Below are 13382 nucleotides of genomic sequence, written 5' to 3'. Positions count from 1 at the left end.
CAAAAGTTTTCCTCGCGTTTGTAACGGAAACGCAGCTAACACACCAGCAGCAAATGTTCACCGCACTATCCTGAGCTGTACTGCAGGTCTGTTTCCAGGCGACGGTGGCAACGTGTGCCATAGTTCAGGCCTAGAAGCTGAAGGGGCACATTCTGAGCTCAGCTGACGGCGGGGGGTAGCAGGCAGTGGGAGGCCGTGAAGAAGAAGACAGTAGGTGGGGGGCAGGGTTGGGTTTCAGCCAAGTGACATGCCGTGACATGCTTTCAAGCTCAAGTATGAAGACATGGAAGGCCCAAGAACAACACTTGGACATCATATATTACCTATAAACAGAGACGGACACATGCGAGGACATTCGCCCGACGCCACACATAAACACCGGAAAAAAATCACGGAGCTGCCGCTGTAAAGTTATTCCTCCAACATCTAATGTTAGAAGTTATTTCACATTTGTGTACACGCCTACGTGAATCTGTTTTTTCAATACATGTGGATTATATGAAGTAGGTTTTGGCCTTTTTCAACCCCCCATAAATGAGGTCAAGCTGTTCATGTTTAGCCCACCAAAAAGCTGGTTGGAGAGATTCACCCAGAAACTGGATGTCTGAACAAATACAAATAAATTTAGGTTAAAACTGAATATTTTGAGCGTGCATGCATTCTTTTGTTGCCCTGTGATGGCAGTCTCCTGCCTGATGGAGATAGGCGCCACCAGCCTCCCTCACGGTGGAATTCGACACACCCCACTCACGTTAACATTATTTTACAGAATAATTTCGCCATTTCCAGTTTTATCAAACGGAAGCGGTTCAGTAAAGTTTGACCTGGCTGTTGTTTGAAAAATGGACGTCTCCCGGTCGTATCTCTTACCAAACATCACAGTTTTTGACGCAGTTTGGTATTCAAACTAGAATAAATCTGAACACAATGCACAGGTTTAGTCATAGCCTTTGGACTTAAAATTAATTTGGTTTTGGTGACAACTTAATGCAGATATTTTTCAACTGAGTCTTCCCACATATCAGTCGACAAAATTTATTGTAGAAAATTAAAAATGTCTTCTCTCTCCCAGGGTTGCAACAATCAAATAACATCTTTTTTTTTCTTGCAGCTTATTCATATGCATATTCTGGGCCAAACCTTTTATTTTTATTTATGTTTTGTCTTGAGTGGTGTCAGAGAAATATGAAAGTGTGCTGCAGTAGGAGAGAGCTATAAAGACTTCCTAGCAGCTTTTTCAACTGAGTTCTCGTGAAGCATTAAATGTCTTGGCAAGGAAGAATGTTGTTCTTGTTCTCGCTGCCTTGGATTAAACAACACATTTCTCTGCTTTTGAAAGGTATGTCTCAGCATTTATATAGCAGTGAAATATTTACTCTAGAATGAATTGGATATAAAGATGGTTTGCAATAAGTTCAAACAGCTTTGTATGTACAAAAAATATATTTAAAAAAAACATGCAAGTATTTTTGGTAAGATTTTGCAAAACAAAATGTCTTATGTCTTGCAAATGTTAAACCATAAGGCCTTTTTCCCCACTTCCTAAGTTATGGGAAAAAATGTGTCTTTTTCCACTTGCACATTATTTCACTTATTGTCATGTGGTGTGGTGAGGGTTGGTGAGGCAGACGCTGTAGACCCAGGTAAGATGAAAATGATGTCTTTAATGATGGGCAAACACGCTCTAGGAATGGGCCGCACGGCCGAGCTGAAGCCAGGGCTCGACGCCGGTAGCAACCGCTAACAAAAACAGAAACTCGGAAGACAGAGCACACATTCGACGAGGAACAAGGAACACAGGTGGAGTTAAATACATGGGAGGGTAATGACAGAACGAGACACACCTGGGAACAATCAAGGGGAGGACAGGACAATGAAGAGACTAAGGACACAGAAAACTCTAAATAAACACAGAAAAACACAGATCCTGACACTTATAGCTAGTTGTTTGTCATCAATATTAAGGAATCACTGACTTAAAATAAACACATTTACTGAAAACTTACTAGTTTTGTCTTATTTCAAGTGTACTAAGATATTTGCACTCGAACTACCAAAAATACCTAAGAGGATTGTGTTTTTGCAATGTATACAAATTAAAGACAAATAACATTTGTATTAAACTGCAAAATACACACATTTTTCTTTAAATTAAAAACTTTGAAGGGAGTGCCAAAGCAGCATCCGACGTAGGTCCTGTTGACACGGAAACGCCAGGACGACAAAATGCTAAATGTTTGGGGTTTTTTTTCCATATTGGCTTCCCGTTTACACCGCAACTGCGTTTTGGCCAGACGAAGACGCAAAGGTTTAACAAGAAGACCCGGAAAGAAACGCAACGCGAGTCCGTGCAAATGCAAACCAAAAACATTTGGAAATGATGTCAGGCTCAGTTTCCGCCCAGAGCAGCAACAACAACAACAACAACAACAACAACAATGGAGGACATCTGTGTTCTGTCTGAGCTTCTTCACCGTGTCAGGTTATTTGGCATGTGAAAGCAAAATCTGGTCGTTGCGGAACATTTATGCCATCGGAGAACACCTTAAATGACTACTTAGTTACGCAAATACGACTCTGGATCAGAAAATTTGCAAAGTCTCACCGCCTTCTGCAGGCCAGGCATGCACACTGCATTTAGAAAACGTTGGGGATTTTTAACATGAAAATGAAAACTATGCATTTTCATTAAGAAAATATGTGCATCCACCCAACAGGACGTGGCATCACAGAGAACGCTGCAGTAAGCACGCCGGGCCAGTCGGTGGTGCTGTAGCGGTGCCACAGAACCACGCAAGAACTACCGAACAAAACCGGTAGTTTTTGCGTCTTATTCTCACATGCTTTTTGTGAGAGTAAGACGCAGGTGGGTTACGGAAACAAATGGAACCACAACATTATTGTTTAAAAAAAAAGAAAAAAAAAAAGAAGAAGATGCATAAAACATGAAACCCTCCTTTTGAAATTTCTCCCTTGCGGATACAGCTAATCTTGTTTCTGTGCGGACAGGGCCTTTGTCTGGGAATCAGATCCATAAAAACTCCACAGACTGGAATGGTGGCAGCTATCAGCTGCTTCTCCGGTTGACCACATGACCACAGCAAGGAAGCCGTGTCTCCGTCCAAAACCCTGGAAAAACTCCCTGGCGGCTTGAGATTTAATGTTACTTTGAATTTATTCAGCTCAACCACTCAAGAAGAGAAGTTTCATTGCTTACTTTTCCATCTCATAATCACGTTTTTGAGAACAAACTTCTTCTTTTTTGTGAAACAGTATGACAAAAAAACACACACACACACACAAAAAAAAACTTCAGGAGCGTAATCAACAAGTACCCAACTTCTCCTCCAATGGCATAGAAATCCCTGTATTCAGGTTAAAGACATAACCGCGGTGATGCCATTTAGGCTATGAGCTGGCCGGACTCTGATGGGGCTAAAAAGAGGGAAGGACGGCCTCCACGCAACCGTCTCCAACAAGTCTCTGGACTGGGGTCAGAAGACATTTGGCTGTAAAAGCCCGGACACCCACCGAGACAGACCCTCTGACCAAACAGGCCCAGTTCCACTCTCTCTCTGTGCAGCCTCTAATGTCAGCTGGAGGAAGAGGCCTCGGCTGTTTAATTTTACAGCACAGTGTCATTCTGTGTCGCGGGCAGAGCCGCACAATGCACGTATTCATCCGGCACCAACAGGACAGTAATGGACCATTTTTAGCACATGAAGCAAGAAAGTCCAAAATGTCTCATCACAAAATAATCGGTTCCTTCAGTCCCCAACATTGACAGCGGTTATTATGTTTATTTTTATTTTTTTTTTGTCATTGTTAACACACCTGCTATGACTTCTTCAACCGGATGACCTCATAGCGTGCCACAGCTTATAGCAGTAATTAGGAGCGGTGACAGCCAAGATGCCATTTTTGCTGCAGAACGTGTTCGACAAGCTCAACAAGAATATAATACTCCGTTGCCAACACGAGAGGTCTGTTGCTTCACAGACAAAAGGCCCAGTGCTGCGTGGAAACCAAACAACCGAAGGCTAACACTAAAAAAAAGAAAACCTGCCAGGTTGTTTCTTTGACACCTGGCTTATGCTGCAGGGGACAGACGTTGGGTAGAGTCAAGAACCAGACCCCAAGTCTCATCATTCCTACACATAATGCCATAATAAACTACATACAATGATTAAATCAGAGTTCACTGAGTCTCTTCTACAGAATGAATCAATAATAGCTGATAAAATTATGCATTATAACAACGTTGATGTCAGTGTGTGTGGCGCATCGCAAGCTATAGCTAGCTAGCTAGAAATCATCTGACGCTAGCTACGTGAATGTTAAACGTAGCTACATTCACACTGTCACCTAACAAACTGCTCTTACCAAAAAAATCTTAGACATTATGAGAAGACTATATTTTTTGCATAATTCATTTTTACCTGCAAGCTGGGACAGTTGTTATAGATAACAATGTTAATGTCAGTAGTTTGCGGTGTAGCAAGCTATAGCTAGCTACGTTTAAAATTTACTGTTTCACATAAGAAACTAGCATTAGCCAAATCCTTTGTTTCAACAAATGTTTTAGACATTTTGATAACACCATCTTTATTTATTCACCTTTCAATAGCACCCAATCCTATCGGCTAGATATGCAAACAAGTGGTAGGCCTGTGGTAAGGAAGCAATTGACAACTTTTTTGTCTGCCTTATGGTGCCCCGTTGGCCCCAACACCAGTGGTAGTTACAACTGTGATACATTTTTAATTGCAATCTGCTTCGTGAGCTGTGAAACACCGCATGTCCTGGTTGTCTGGGACAGAAACTGTCTTCGTTTGACGATTTTCAAGCAGTTTTGCCTTTTCCATTCATGCCCTGCAAGGATTTTTTTTTTTTTTCCAGCTGTTTCAGCCAGGCTGAAGGGAGCTGAATGAAACGGTCTGGGCGGTACCATTATGATTTAGGGGGCACCCGTATTTAAAAAAGTCCGAACATACGCAGCTGCGTCGCACTAGGAGACATCGGGATTGTTGTCTGGCGTTTCTGTTTGATGAGCGTGTCATTTAATGCGGTGTAGGTGTGATTTAAGCGGCAGAGGTCGGTACTGAAACGCCGCCTTTCTTACCGCCTCCCTTCGTCGGGTTGGTCTGCGCCAAGATGATGTCTGAGCAGCCCTTTAAAGCCGCTGCACTTCCGAGATGAACCAAAGAGGAGCTGCGCCACTCAGCGAGGAGGACTGAAAGCCAGACAATCTCTTCTAAAGAAAGAAAGAGAGAGAATCTTTTAGCTTCTTGACAGGCTATGCTGACACAACACATCTGGAATCTGGGATGTTTTCCAACTTGGAATCGAAGGAGGTTTCTATTCGTCTCGATCTATGCGGGACGCTGCGTCTGCACCGGAGCAGCAGCCTAAATTAGATCTTTCATCGCAAAAAAAAAAAGTTGTTGTCTTTTTTTGTAAATATTTTTTGAAAGCAAGCGTAAAGAAAACAAGTGCAACTGGGACTACTGCCGTAAAACAGGAATGGTTTATCCTCCCGAAGGTTTATTCTATATCGAAATGGATCAAGCACCACCAGGTAAGTCAGGGTTAAACTACAGGCAGCCATTGTCTTGGCTCCGCTGCGGCTTCCCTAAAAAAAAAATAAAAAAAGAAAGAAAAAAAAAAAGCCGTCCCTCTCTTCCCGTCCTTCTCCTTTTCGCGAGGCATCGTCTCCTGTCATATCTGTAATAGAGATGATTAAATGCTGCACATGCAGGCGGGTTTAATGACCGTCTCCCGGGTGCCGCTGCGCTCCCCCAGCGGCGTTGCCCGGGCACGCATAGCGCAATTCACTTGGCAATTACGTAATACCCTCTTCGGAGGATCGCGCGCAGAGCTCTCCTTTTCTTTTGTTTCGGCGCGCGCTCGCCGGGCTCGCGGTGACGGAGCTGATTCACGAGGCTGCGGACGGTTTTGCTTCGGCATTAGTCAGAAAAAGAAAACAAAAGAAATGGGGGGGGGGGGGATAAATAAATGTGAGGAAAAGAAGCGGACTCAGGGTGCGTTAATGAGCGACTCCATGAAAGGAGTGCTTTGTCCTCCTCCGCAGCCAGCCGTGCTTAATTCGTCCGCCTGCTCCCCTGAAAGTAGGCTGCAGGCGAGAAGCGCAGACTGATGGGTCTCGTGACGAACAGGTCCGCTTTGTTTTATTATTATTATTTTATTATTTTTAACCATATGACTACTAATGCGCCATTACACTTTTATGACAGTGACGATGGCTGTGATTAAAAGAGAAATATTGCAGGCCATCACAAACATTACAAGTCCACGTTTGTTGTAATTGTCAAAAGGTTCGCATCATTTTTAGCCGCAAGCTAATGAGGCGGCTTTTGATGTGGGCGACATGTCTCACCACCCAGGGCGGCGTGTAGCCAGGGGGTGGAGGGCAGAAGACCTCAACAACCACAAAAAATAGATGATAAAGATGTTGTTTAATTTAATTTAATTTTTTTGTATGTTTTATTTGTGCATTCCTATTCAGTGAAATGCACACAAGTGAATTCAACGTTATAAGTCACGGCAGTTCAAATTCGCTGCAAAGTCGAAGTTGGAACAGGTAGATTTGCAAAACTTGTGGATAAAAAAAAATAATAATAATTCTTGAATTTTATGTACATGCTATCCAACATTAACCCAATCATTACGTTTTGCAGTTCATCTTTTTTGACATAATATATATACTGATTATGTCTGTAAAGGCGCCTGTGTATATGTGTGTGTGTGGAGGAAGGGGCGTGGGTCAGGACTTGAGGAAAACTACCAGGGGAAGAAAAAAAAAGAAAAAGCTTAGTTTGGGTCATACTTAATACTTAATTATGAAACATTGCATTGCCCTCTCTGATCCGTTAGCGGGGATGTTGATTTTGGCAGTCGGGGGACTTAGCGTTCTGGCATGGGCTTGGCAAAGAGACTAAGACGGACGAGGTGGTTGCGCAGATGAACATTTTTCAGACTTTTAGAGTCTCACCGCATTTGTGCCTCCTGCACCTGCCTTTTGCTTATTTTAAGGTCAGAAAAAGAGGTGAGCGGATGCTGCGCGACTGCCCCCCGACCGCCTCATGAAAGGCACTTTTGTCCGGCCGTGAAATATACCGCCCTTCAACTCCTCTTGATGCGGTGCGCCCTACTTTTATACACGTAATGTGTTTATTTTAAAGAAATGCTTACTCTTAGATCCCCCCCCCTCCCCTCTCCCTTTTATATACCTTAAAAATGTATACTCTGTAAACTTAACAGATAGGCGGGGTGGTCTGAATTATAATCGAGAGGTTTTCTACACCTGTCGGGACAGTTGAAGTCAGCTTCCAAGAAAAAAAAAAAAAAGAAGCAATTTTAGTCTAGTAGTAATTACTGTTCCGACGTTTGGTGCAATTAAAAATTCACGGTTTATCACCACCACTTCTGAGGAGATAATGACCCCCACTCAGAGTCTTCCTAATGATTTGGCCTCCTGACATCTGTTGGAAACATGCCTGGGCTTGTCCTCAGATCCTAGCCAGTTTCATCATATGAGGGTGTTTTAAAGAAGCGGGTGTGTGTGCTGGTGTGAACGGGAGGAGTTAATCCGATGGTAATTCCTTTCACCATACATATAAAATGTAACCTTTTTTTCTGTGTGTGTGTGTAGCTCTTCCTCCCCGGTCCACAAAGCCAACGATGAACAACAACAACTGCCTTTCTCCACCTGTGTGTTCGCTTCAGGACGCCGAATGGTACTGGGGAGATATAACAAGGTAACGCAACTTTTTCAAGATGAAAAATTTCTATATATATATATATATATATATATATATATATTTTTTTTTTTTTTCATTTATCCAGATTTATTGAATCTGGTTTGTTGGAAAGTAAGACCCACGTCTACCGATTTATCCACAGGGACGAGGTGAACGAGAAGCTTCGCGACACACCTGACGGCTCCTTCCTGGTGCGGGACGCGTCCACGAAGCTGCAGGGAGATTTCACTTTGACTTTACGGTACGTTAAAGAAAAGGGGAGAAAAGGATGGAGAGACATCTGTCCAATCTGACCGTGACTCTCCAGTCGAACTCTCTGCCTTCCAAATTTTTATTCATTTATTTTTTTCCACCGTTGCAGGAAAGACGGACACAACAAGCTAATCAAGATCTACCACCGTGACGGGAAGTACGGCTTCTCGGACCCCTTCACGTTCACGTCGGTGGTGGAGCTCATCTGGTACTACCAGCACCACTCGCTGGTGGAGTACAACGCCATGCTGGACCTGATGCTCATGCATCCCGTGTCCCGTTTCCAACAGGTCAGCGAGGTCTGCCACCGTTAATACGTCCTACCATGCGGACGTTTGAAAAAAACTTAGGTGAGTGTAAGTCGTACGTCTTTTGATCGACTGCTGTTTTGGACTTCAGGTGAAAGAAGACAGCGTTGACGTTGCGGGGAGAAAGCTCAAAGAGGTCCACAATCAGTACCAAGAGAAGTCAAAAGAGTTCGACCGTCTTTATGAAGCCTTCACCAAGACCTCGCAGGTAACAGGCTGGTTTTTATAAGTCGGGATCTTTTGTCAGGACCACAGAGTGTTAGGGCCATGCAAAGAGCAAACGGAGAATTTAAGAATAACATTACAAGGATAAAGTCATGATATTATGAGAATAAAGTCAGTATTGTGAGCATAGTCAAGTAAAGTCGTGCAAGAACAAAGATGAATTAAGTCGTATTTCAAGAATAAAGCCATACGAGATTCAAGTCAAGATAAAATTTGATTAAAATAATATGTAGAGAATAAAGCCAATGTTAACGGAAAAAAGTCATACAGGAACCAAGTTGAAATAATTCGAGAGCAAAGTCATAAAACTACCAGAATAAAGTCATATTACAAGAACAAAGTCAGTATTACAAGAGAAAAGTCACACAAGAATAAAGTTATAGTGTTGTGAAAATGAAGTCATAAAATTACCACTTTAAAATTCTACAAATGTTTTATTCTCATTGTGTTTCGACTTTGTTCTCGTATCATTTTGACTTTATTCTGGTAATTATTATTTTTAAAAATGTTCCTAACGTGGCTCTAATACTCTGCGGTACATTAGAAATGGGTTTTTGATGTTTGTATTTTTTTAAATCTCATAAATCCTTCTTCCTACCTTTCAGGAGATCCAGATGAAGCGCACGGCAATAGAGGCCTTCAACGAGGCAATGCTGATCTTCGAGGAGCAGTGTCGCGAGCAGGAGCGATACGGAGAGGAGTTCGAGAGGAACAGTCTATCGGAGGGAGCCGACAATGATTTGGAGAGGTACTTAAAACATGATGCGGCTTTCAAAAAAAAAAAATCCAAAATTTAAATGCCGCTCCCTCATGTTCATCTTAGTCGGATCTCTGACATTTGATTCCTTCCTCCCTTCGTAGCTTTCTGATCAATTATGAAAAGCTGAAGTGCCGACTTGGAGAGATCTACGACAGCAAGCTGCACCTGGAGGACGACTTGAGGACGCAGGTAGAGGACTACAGAGAGACGGACAGGAAGATCAACAACTTGCGGCCGGACCTCATCCAGCTTCGCAACATCCGAGACTTGTATCTCAAGTGAGTACTTTATTCCTGGTGACCCATGAAAGCCCTTAAGACAAACCAGTTTGAGTTTTGCTGACATTGTAGATTGAATTGGAAAAAAAAATATCCTATCTTCTTCCAGCTGGCTTAATCACAAAGGAGTACGGCAGAAACGCATAAATGATTGGCTTGGGATACACAACGACAGCCTTGATGAGTAAGTTTTAACAAAGGCTCTTACAGCCAGAAAGGAAACGTTGTGCTTCACTTTTAAACATATATATATATAGTACGCCTCTTGGTCTTCCAGCACATACGTATTGAAGGGAGATGAGAAGAACCTACCACATCAAGACGAGGCGAGTTGGTTCGTTGGGGAACTGAGTCGAACGCAGGCGGAGGAGATGCTTCAAGGCAAAGTTTCCGGAACGTTCCTGATCCGAGAGAGCAGCAAGCAGGGATGCTACGCCTGCTCTGTTGTGTGAGTATTCAGTAGCTGAGGCTACTTTTGATATGATCCTCACTATGGGTGGAATGAGATTTAATGTCATGAGATATCACAATGCTACGACCCCTTAGTAGTTCTTGTGAAAATGTAGTCTGTCTAGTAAGGCATTATCCAGTTGTTGTTAGCAGGTGCTGTTAGCATGAACCTTCGTCTGGTAAAGTCTAAGTCTAAACTGTAAATGAACTCAGGTAAACAGATGTCTGCTTTAAGATTGGCACCCTGTTCATTCAGTTGAAACTTCTTTTGAAGTAAGAAAGTCGTGGTTTAGCTGCGTTTTTGTATCGACAGAGTTGGCTAGCAGCGTGCTAGCTGGTTTTGACACTTGGCTACAAAAGGCGTTGATGAAACCTCCACCGTTGACTGTCAGTCAGGCATTCTGGGTATTCTGTTGAAAACTCTGACAAAATTTAAATGATTTGTAAGAACTGGCTAGCAGCTAGCAGCTAACAACCCTAAAGTTCGCAGCTGCTACTAAGCTATCGTCGCTAATCGAAAGGCCTGTGTCAGGTTTTCTTTTGTGATGCGCAGTTCAAAATACCTGGTCTGACACTTAATGGAAAACTTAGTTTGAGATTAAGAAAGCTGTTAATTTGAGTTGTGAACACAGAGAAAATAGCATTTTTCAGAGGTCTTTTATTCATAAGCTCCACCTCAAACACATACCACTGCAAAAACACAACATTTTTGGTGTAGTTTCCAGTAAAAATATCTTAGTACACTTGAAATAATAAAAGTAACTTGCATTTAACTTTTCAGTAAAAAAAATATAGGAGCTTGTTTTAAACTAATAATTTCTTAATGTTGAAAAAGTACTAGCTACACGGGCAGATTATTTCACCAAGACGTTTTTTTCCTTTGTGAAGGTGAAATAATCTGCCTATGGAACTTGTACCTTTTTGTCAATATTACAGAATTATTTACGTAACACAATCTTGTTGAAAAGTTATGTGTAGGTTAGTTTTATCTTATTCTTTTTTCAAAGTGTAATGATATGTCTGCACTAGAAACTAGACCCAAAGTACTTTGTATGCGCCATATAATCTCACCTGTAGAAATCAGCCATGTTGTAGTGATGCTCAGTGATGCTTTCTTTTTTTCCGCAGCGTGAGCGAAGAGGTGAAGCACTGCATGATATACAGCACTTCCCACGGCTACGGCTTCGCCGAGCCCTACGACGCCCACTGCTCGCTCAAAGACCTCGTCCTGCACTACCACCTCCACTCCCTAGCGCAGCACAACGACGCCCTGGACGTCCGGCTGCTGCACCCCGTGCACGCCAAGGCGGCGGACCCCGCTTCCCAGCACTCCGACGAGCACAAACTGTTACAGACTCCAAAACACGTGCCGCCGGGACTCCCGCCCGCAGCCCCGGAGATGTGATCGAGCGGCAAGGGACTTTCCGTCGCGTACCCTGTGAGAAGGACTGCGTTAAAACGGTGCATCGTGCAGAAGATTTGCACTACCGGTGATTCCGACAGCTTTCGCGAGTGGGATCTTGCAGATTTGAAGTGGGACCGGAACTTGAATGTCAACTTGACTGTTTCAAACTGATTTTCTACTTCAGCGTTTCAGCGTCGTTTGTTCAAAGGCCCTCCCCGGGGCCACCCTTTCTTTCGGGCTGTGGGGTGGTGGGGTGACGTCCGCGAGCGAAAGTTTGTCCACTGGCGTCGGGCTGCGCTGTGCCCTTCCAGTTGCTGGAGATGTCCATTTCCGACGTTGGAAATCGATTCAGCTCTTCAGATTTAACCAATATGTCAGATGTATTGGGGCTGCGACTATAAAGTGCATTTGTGAGTGGGGGGGAAAAAAAAAAAAAAAAAAGACACGAGGTCGGTATCAGTTAAGTGGGTTAAAATAACATGCCACATGTGAATATGTTAAAAAAAAAGAAGTCATGGTGCATCTTAACTACTTGCCCCCTTTTTTTATATGAAACAATTCATATACAATGGATAATTATGTAGCATTAACATACTGTAGAAAACCATTGTAAAGGCATCCTCAATGTTATTACCCATTGACCAAAGCACTTAATAGTGAGCAAAAACGACATCCCTGTTTTAGTGTGGTAACTGCATTTTGGCCAGGGTAGGGCGACGTATGTACACCTGCTGACGTGCTGATCGAAACATAATCTGAAGTACTGTATGTTATATTCTGTTACTCAAAGAAGTATAAGCTTTTTGTATTCTATATATATTTTTTCTATAAACGCGCCACAAGATGAAAGCTTGAAGAAAGTGCAATCCAACAGTATTTCTATTGTTGCAACGTGTGACGAGAATGACGGAGGTGGTTAACAGTGTCGCTAGTTGGCGAGAGGTTGACATTTGCCACCAAAAAAAAAAAAAAAGCACTCTACCCCCCTGACCACCGGTGTTTTTTTTTTTTAAATTTAAAAGATGTTGTTTATTTTTTTTCAGGATTGCGCGGCCTCCGATGTCTGTGTGAACTGCCAGAGGTCCGGAAGTATCCTGCCTCCATTACTTGAATTGTGGCGTTGCTCTAGCTATGAATGTTCCTTTTTTTTGTTTTGTTTTCTTAACACGCAGCCTACATAGCTTAAGAGGAAAGGAATCCATGTTAAACTCGGCACATTTTTATTGTTTGGGGTTTTTTTCCAAGGTAAAGGACAACTTTGTATAGAGATGTGTTTCTCGTGCTGATTGGTGGGGAGGAGGTTGATGACGGATCCTCTTGAGAAATGATTACTCCACTGGAGGACAGAGGAAACTCCTCGAGGAAAAAGCTAAGCAATGTGAGATCCTGGCCTTTATCTTGCTGAGAGACAATAAACTGAAAAGAGTTTTGTCAACTTACGAAGTCGTCTGTCTTTTCTTTCAAAGAGTCGTTGCGCGCTTTGTGATTAAACTTGACATTGCAGAAAGAGATTTAGCCGGGGGCGTTCAGAAGGGTGCCCCTGTTTTTTTGTGAAAAAAAATTCATTGACAATTTTTTTTTTAATTGGAAATGAAATTTGTGATTTTTATTGACCAATTTTACAGAATGTTCTTGTTGCTAGGAGAAGACTAGCAAACCCCTTTTTCAGACTTACAGTAATTTGTTATTTTCTACTTAAGTTAAAAATATTGCATGTTTTATCTTTTACTGAGCAGTAACTCACAATAAAAATGTTCTTTATATGTTCTGGCCCCTCGCAATTTTGCAAAACGTTTGGACACCACTGCATTACGTTGCGCCATAGGAATTTACGTAAGGAGGGGGAAATTATGAGGAACCAATAAATGTGCTTTAATTTGTCACATGACTGTTTGTGGACATTTACTCAAATTCCCTTTTGGG

At 42.5% G+C, this 13382-nt stretch overlaps 2 protein-coding genes across 5 annotated transcripts in view; one reads left to right on the top strand and one right to left on the bottom strand.

Moving 5' to 3' along the window:
• Window positions 1-5360, bottom strand: part of LOC102233175 (SH3-containing GRB2-like protein 3-interacting protein 1) — a 47852-nt gene extending 42492 nt beyond the window's left edge. For both annotated transcript variants that reach the window (XM_023335065.1, XM_023335067.1), the window contains exon 1: window positions 5123-5360. The gene's annotated coding sequence lies outside the window, so the exon portion shown is untranslated. The remainder of the gene's footprint in view (window positions 1-5122) is intronic.
• Window positions 5361-5362: 2 nt separating this feature from the next.
• Window positions 5363-12898, top strand: LOC102233436 (phosphatidylinositol 3-kinase regulatory subunit gamma-like). Of its 3 annotated transcripts, none has more exons than XM_023335090.1 (10): window positions 5363-5578; window positions 7673-7778; window positions 7924-8022; window positions 8143-8323; window positions 8433-8549; window positions 9172-9314; window positions 9428-9604; window positions 9714-9788; window positions 9882-10052; window positions 11183-12898. In XM_023335090.1, the coding sequence occupies exons 1-10, from the start codon at window positions 5524-5526 to the stop codon at window positions 11457-11459; spliced, it is 1401 nt and encodes a 466-aa protein (XP_023190858.1). In that variant the 5' UTR covers window positions 5363-5523; the 3' UTR covers window positions 11460-12898. The 3 variants fall into 3 exon arrangements, with proteins under 3 accessions (XP_023190858.1, XP_023190857.1, XP_023190859.1); XM_023335089.1 differs by having other exon boundaries at window positions 8143-8332; XM_023335091.1 differs by lacking the exon at window positions 5363-5578 and adding an exon at window positions 6009-6176 and having other exon boundaries at window positions 8143-8332.
• The last annotated feature ends 484 nt before the right edge of the window (window positions 12899-13382 follow it).

This window comes from Xiphophorus maculatus, chromosome 6 (genome assembly GCF_002775205.1).
Source record: "Xiphophorus maculatus strain JP 163 A chromosome 6, X_maculatus-5.0-male, whole genome shotgun sequence".
Lineage (NCBI taxonomy): Eukaryota > Metazoa > Chordata > Actinopteri > Cyprinodontiformes > Poeciliidae > Xiphophorus > Xiphophorus maculatus.
Note: the sequence above shows the minus strand (reverse complement) of the source record. Positions and strands in the feature narration are given on the sequence as shown.

Excerpts from the sequence above, each read along its gene's own strand:
- LOC102233436 (XM_023335089.1), top strand. The coding sequence starts at position 5,524 with ATGGTTTATCCTCCCGAAGGTTTATTCTATATCGAAATGGATCAAGCA. Across the intron at positions 7,779-7,923 it reads TACTGGGGAGATATAACAAG|GGACGAGGTGAACGAGAAGC; the intron begins GTAACGCAACTT and ends ATTTATCCACAG. Across the intron at positions 9,789-9,881 it reads CACAACGACAGCCTTGATGA|CACATACGTATTGAAGGGAG; the intron begins GTAAGTTTTAAC and ends TTGGTCTTCCAG.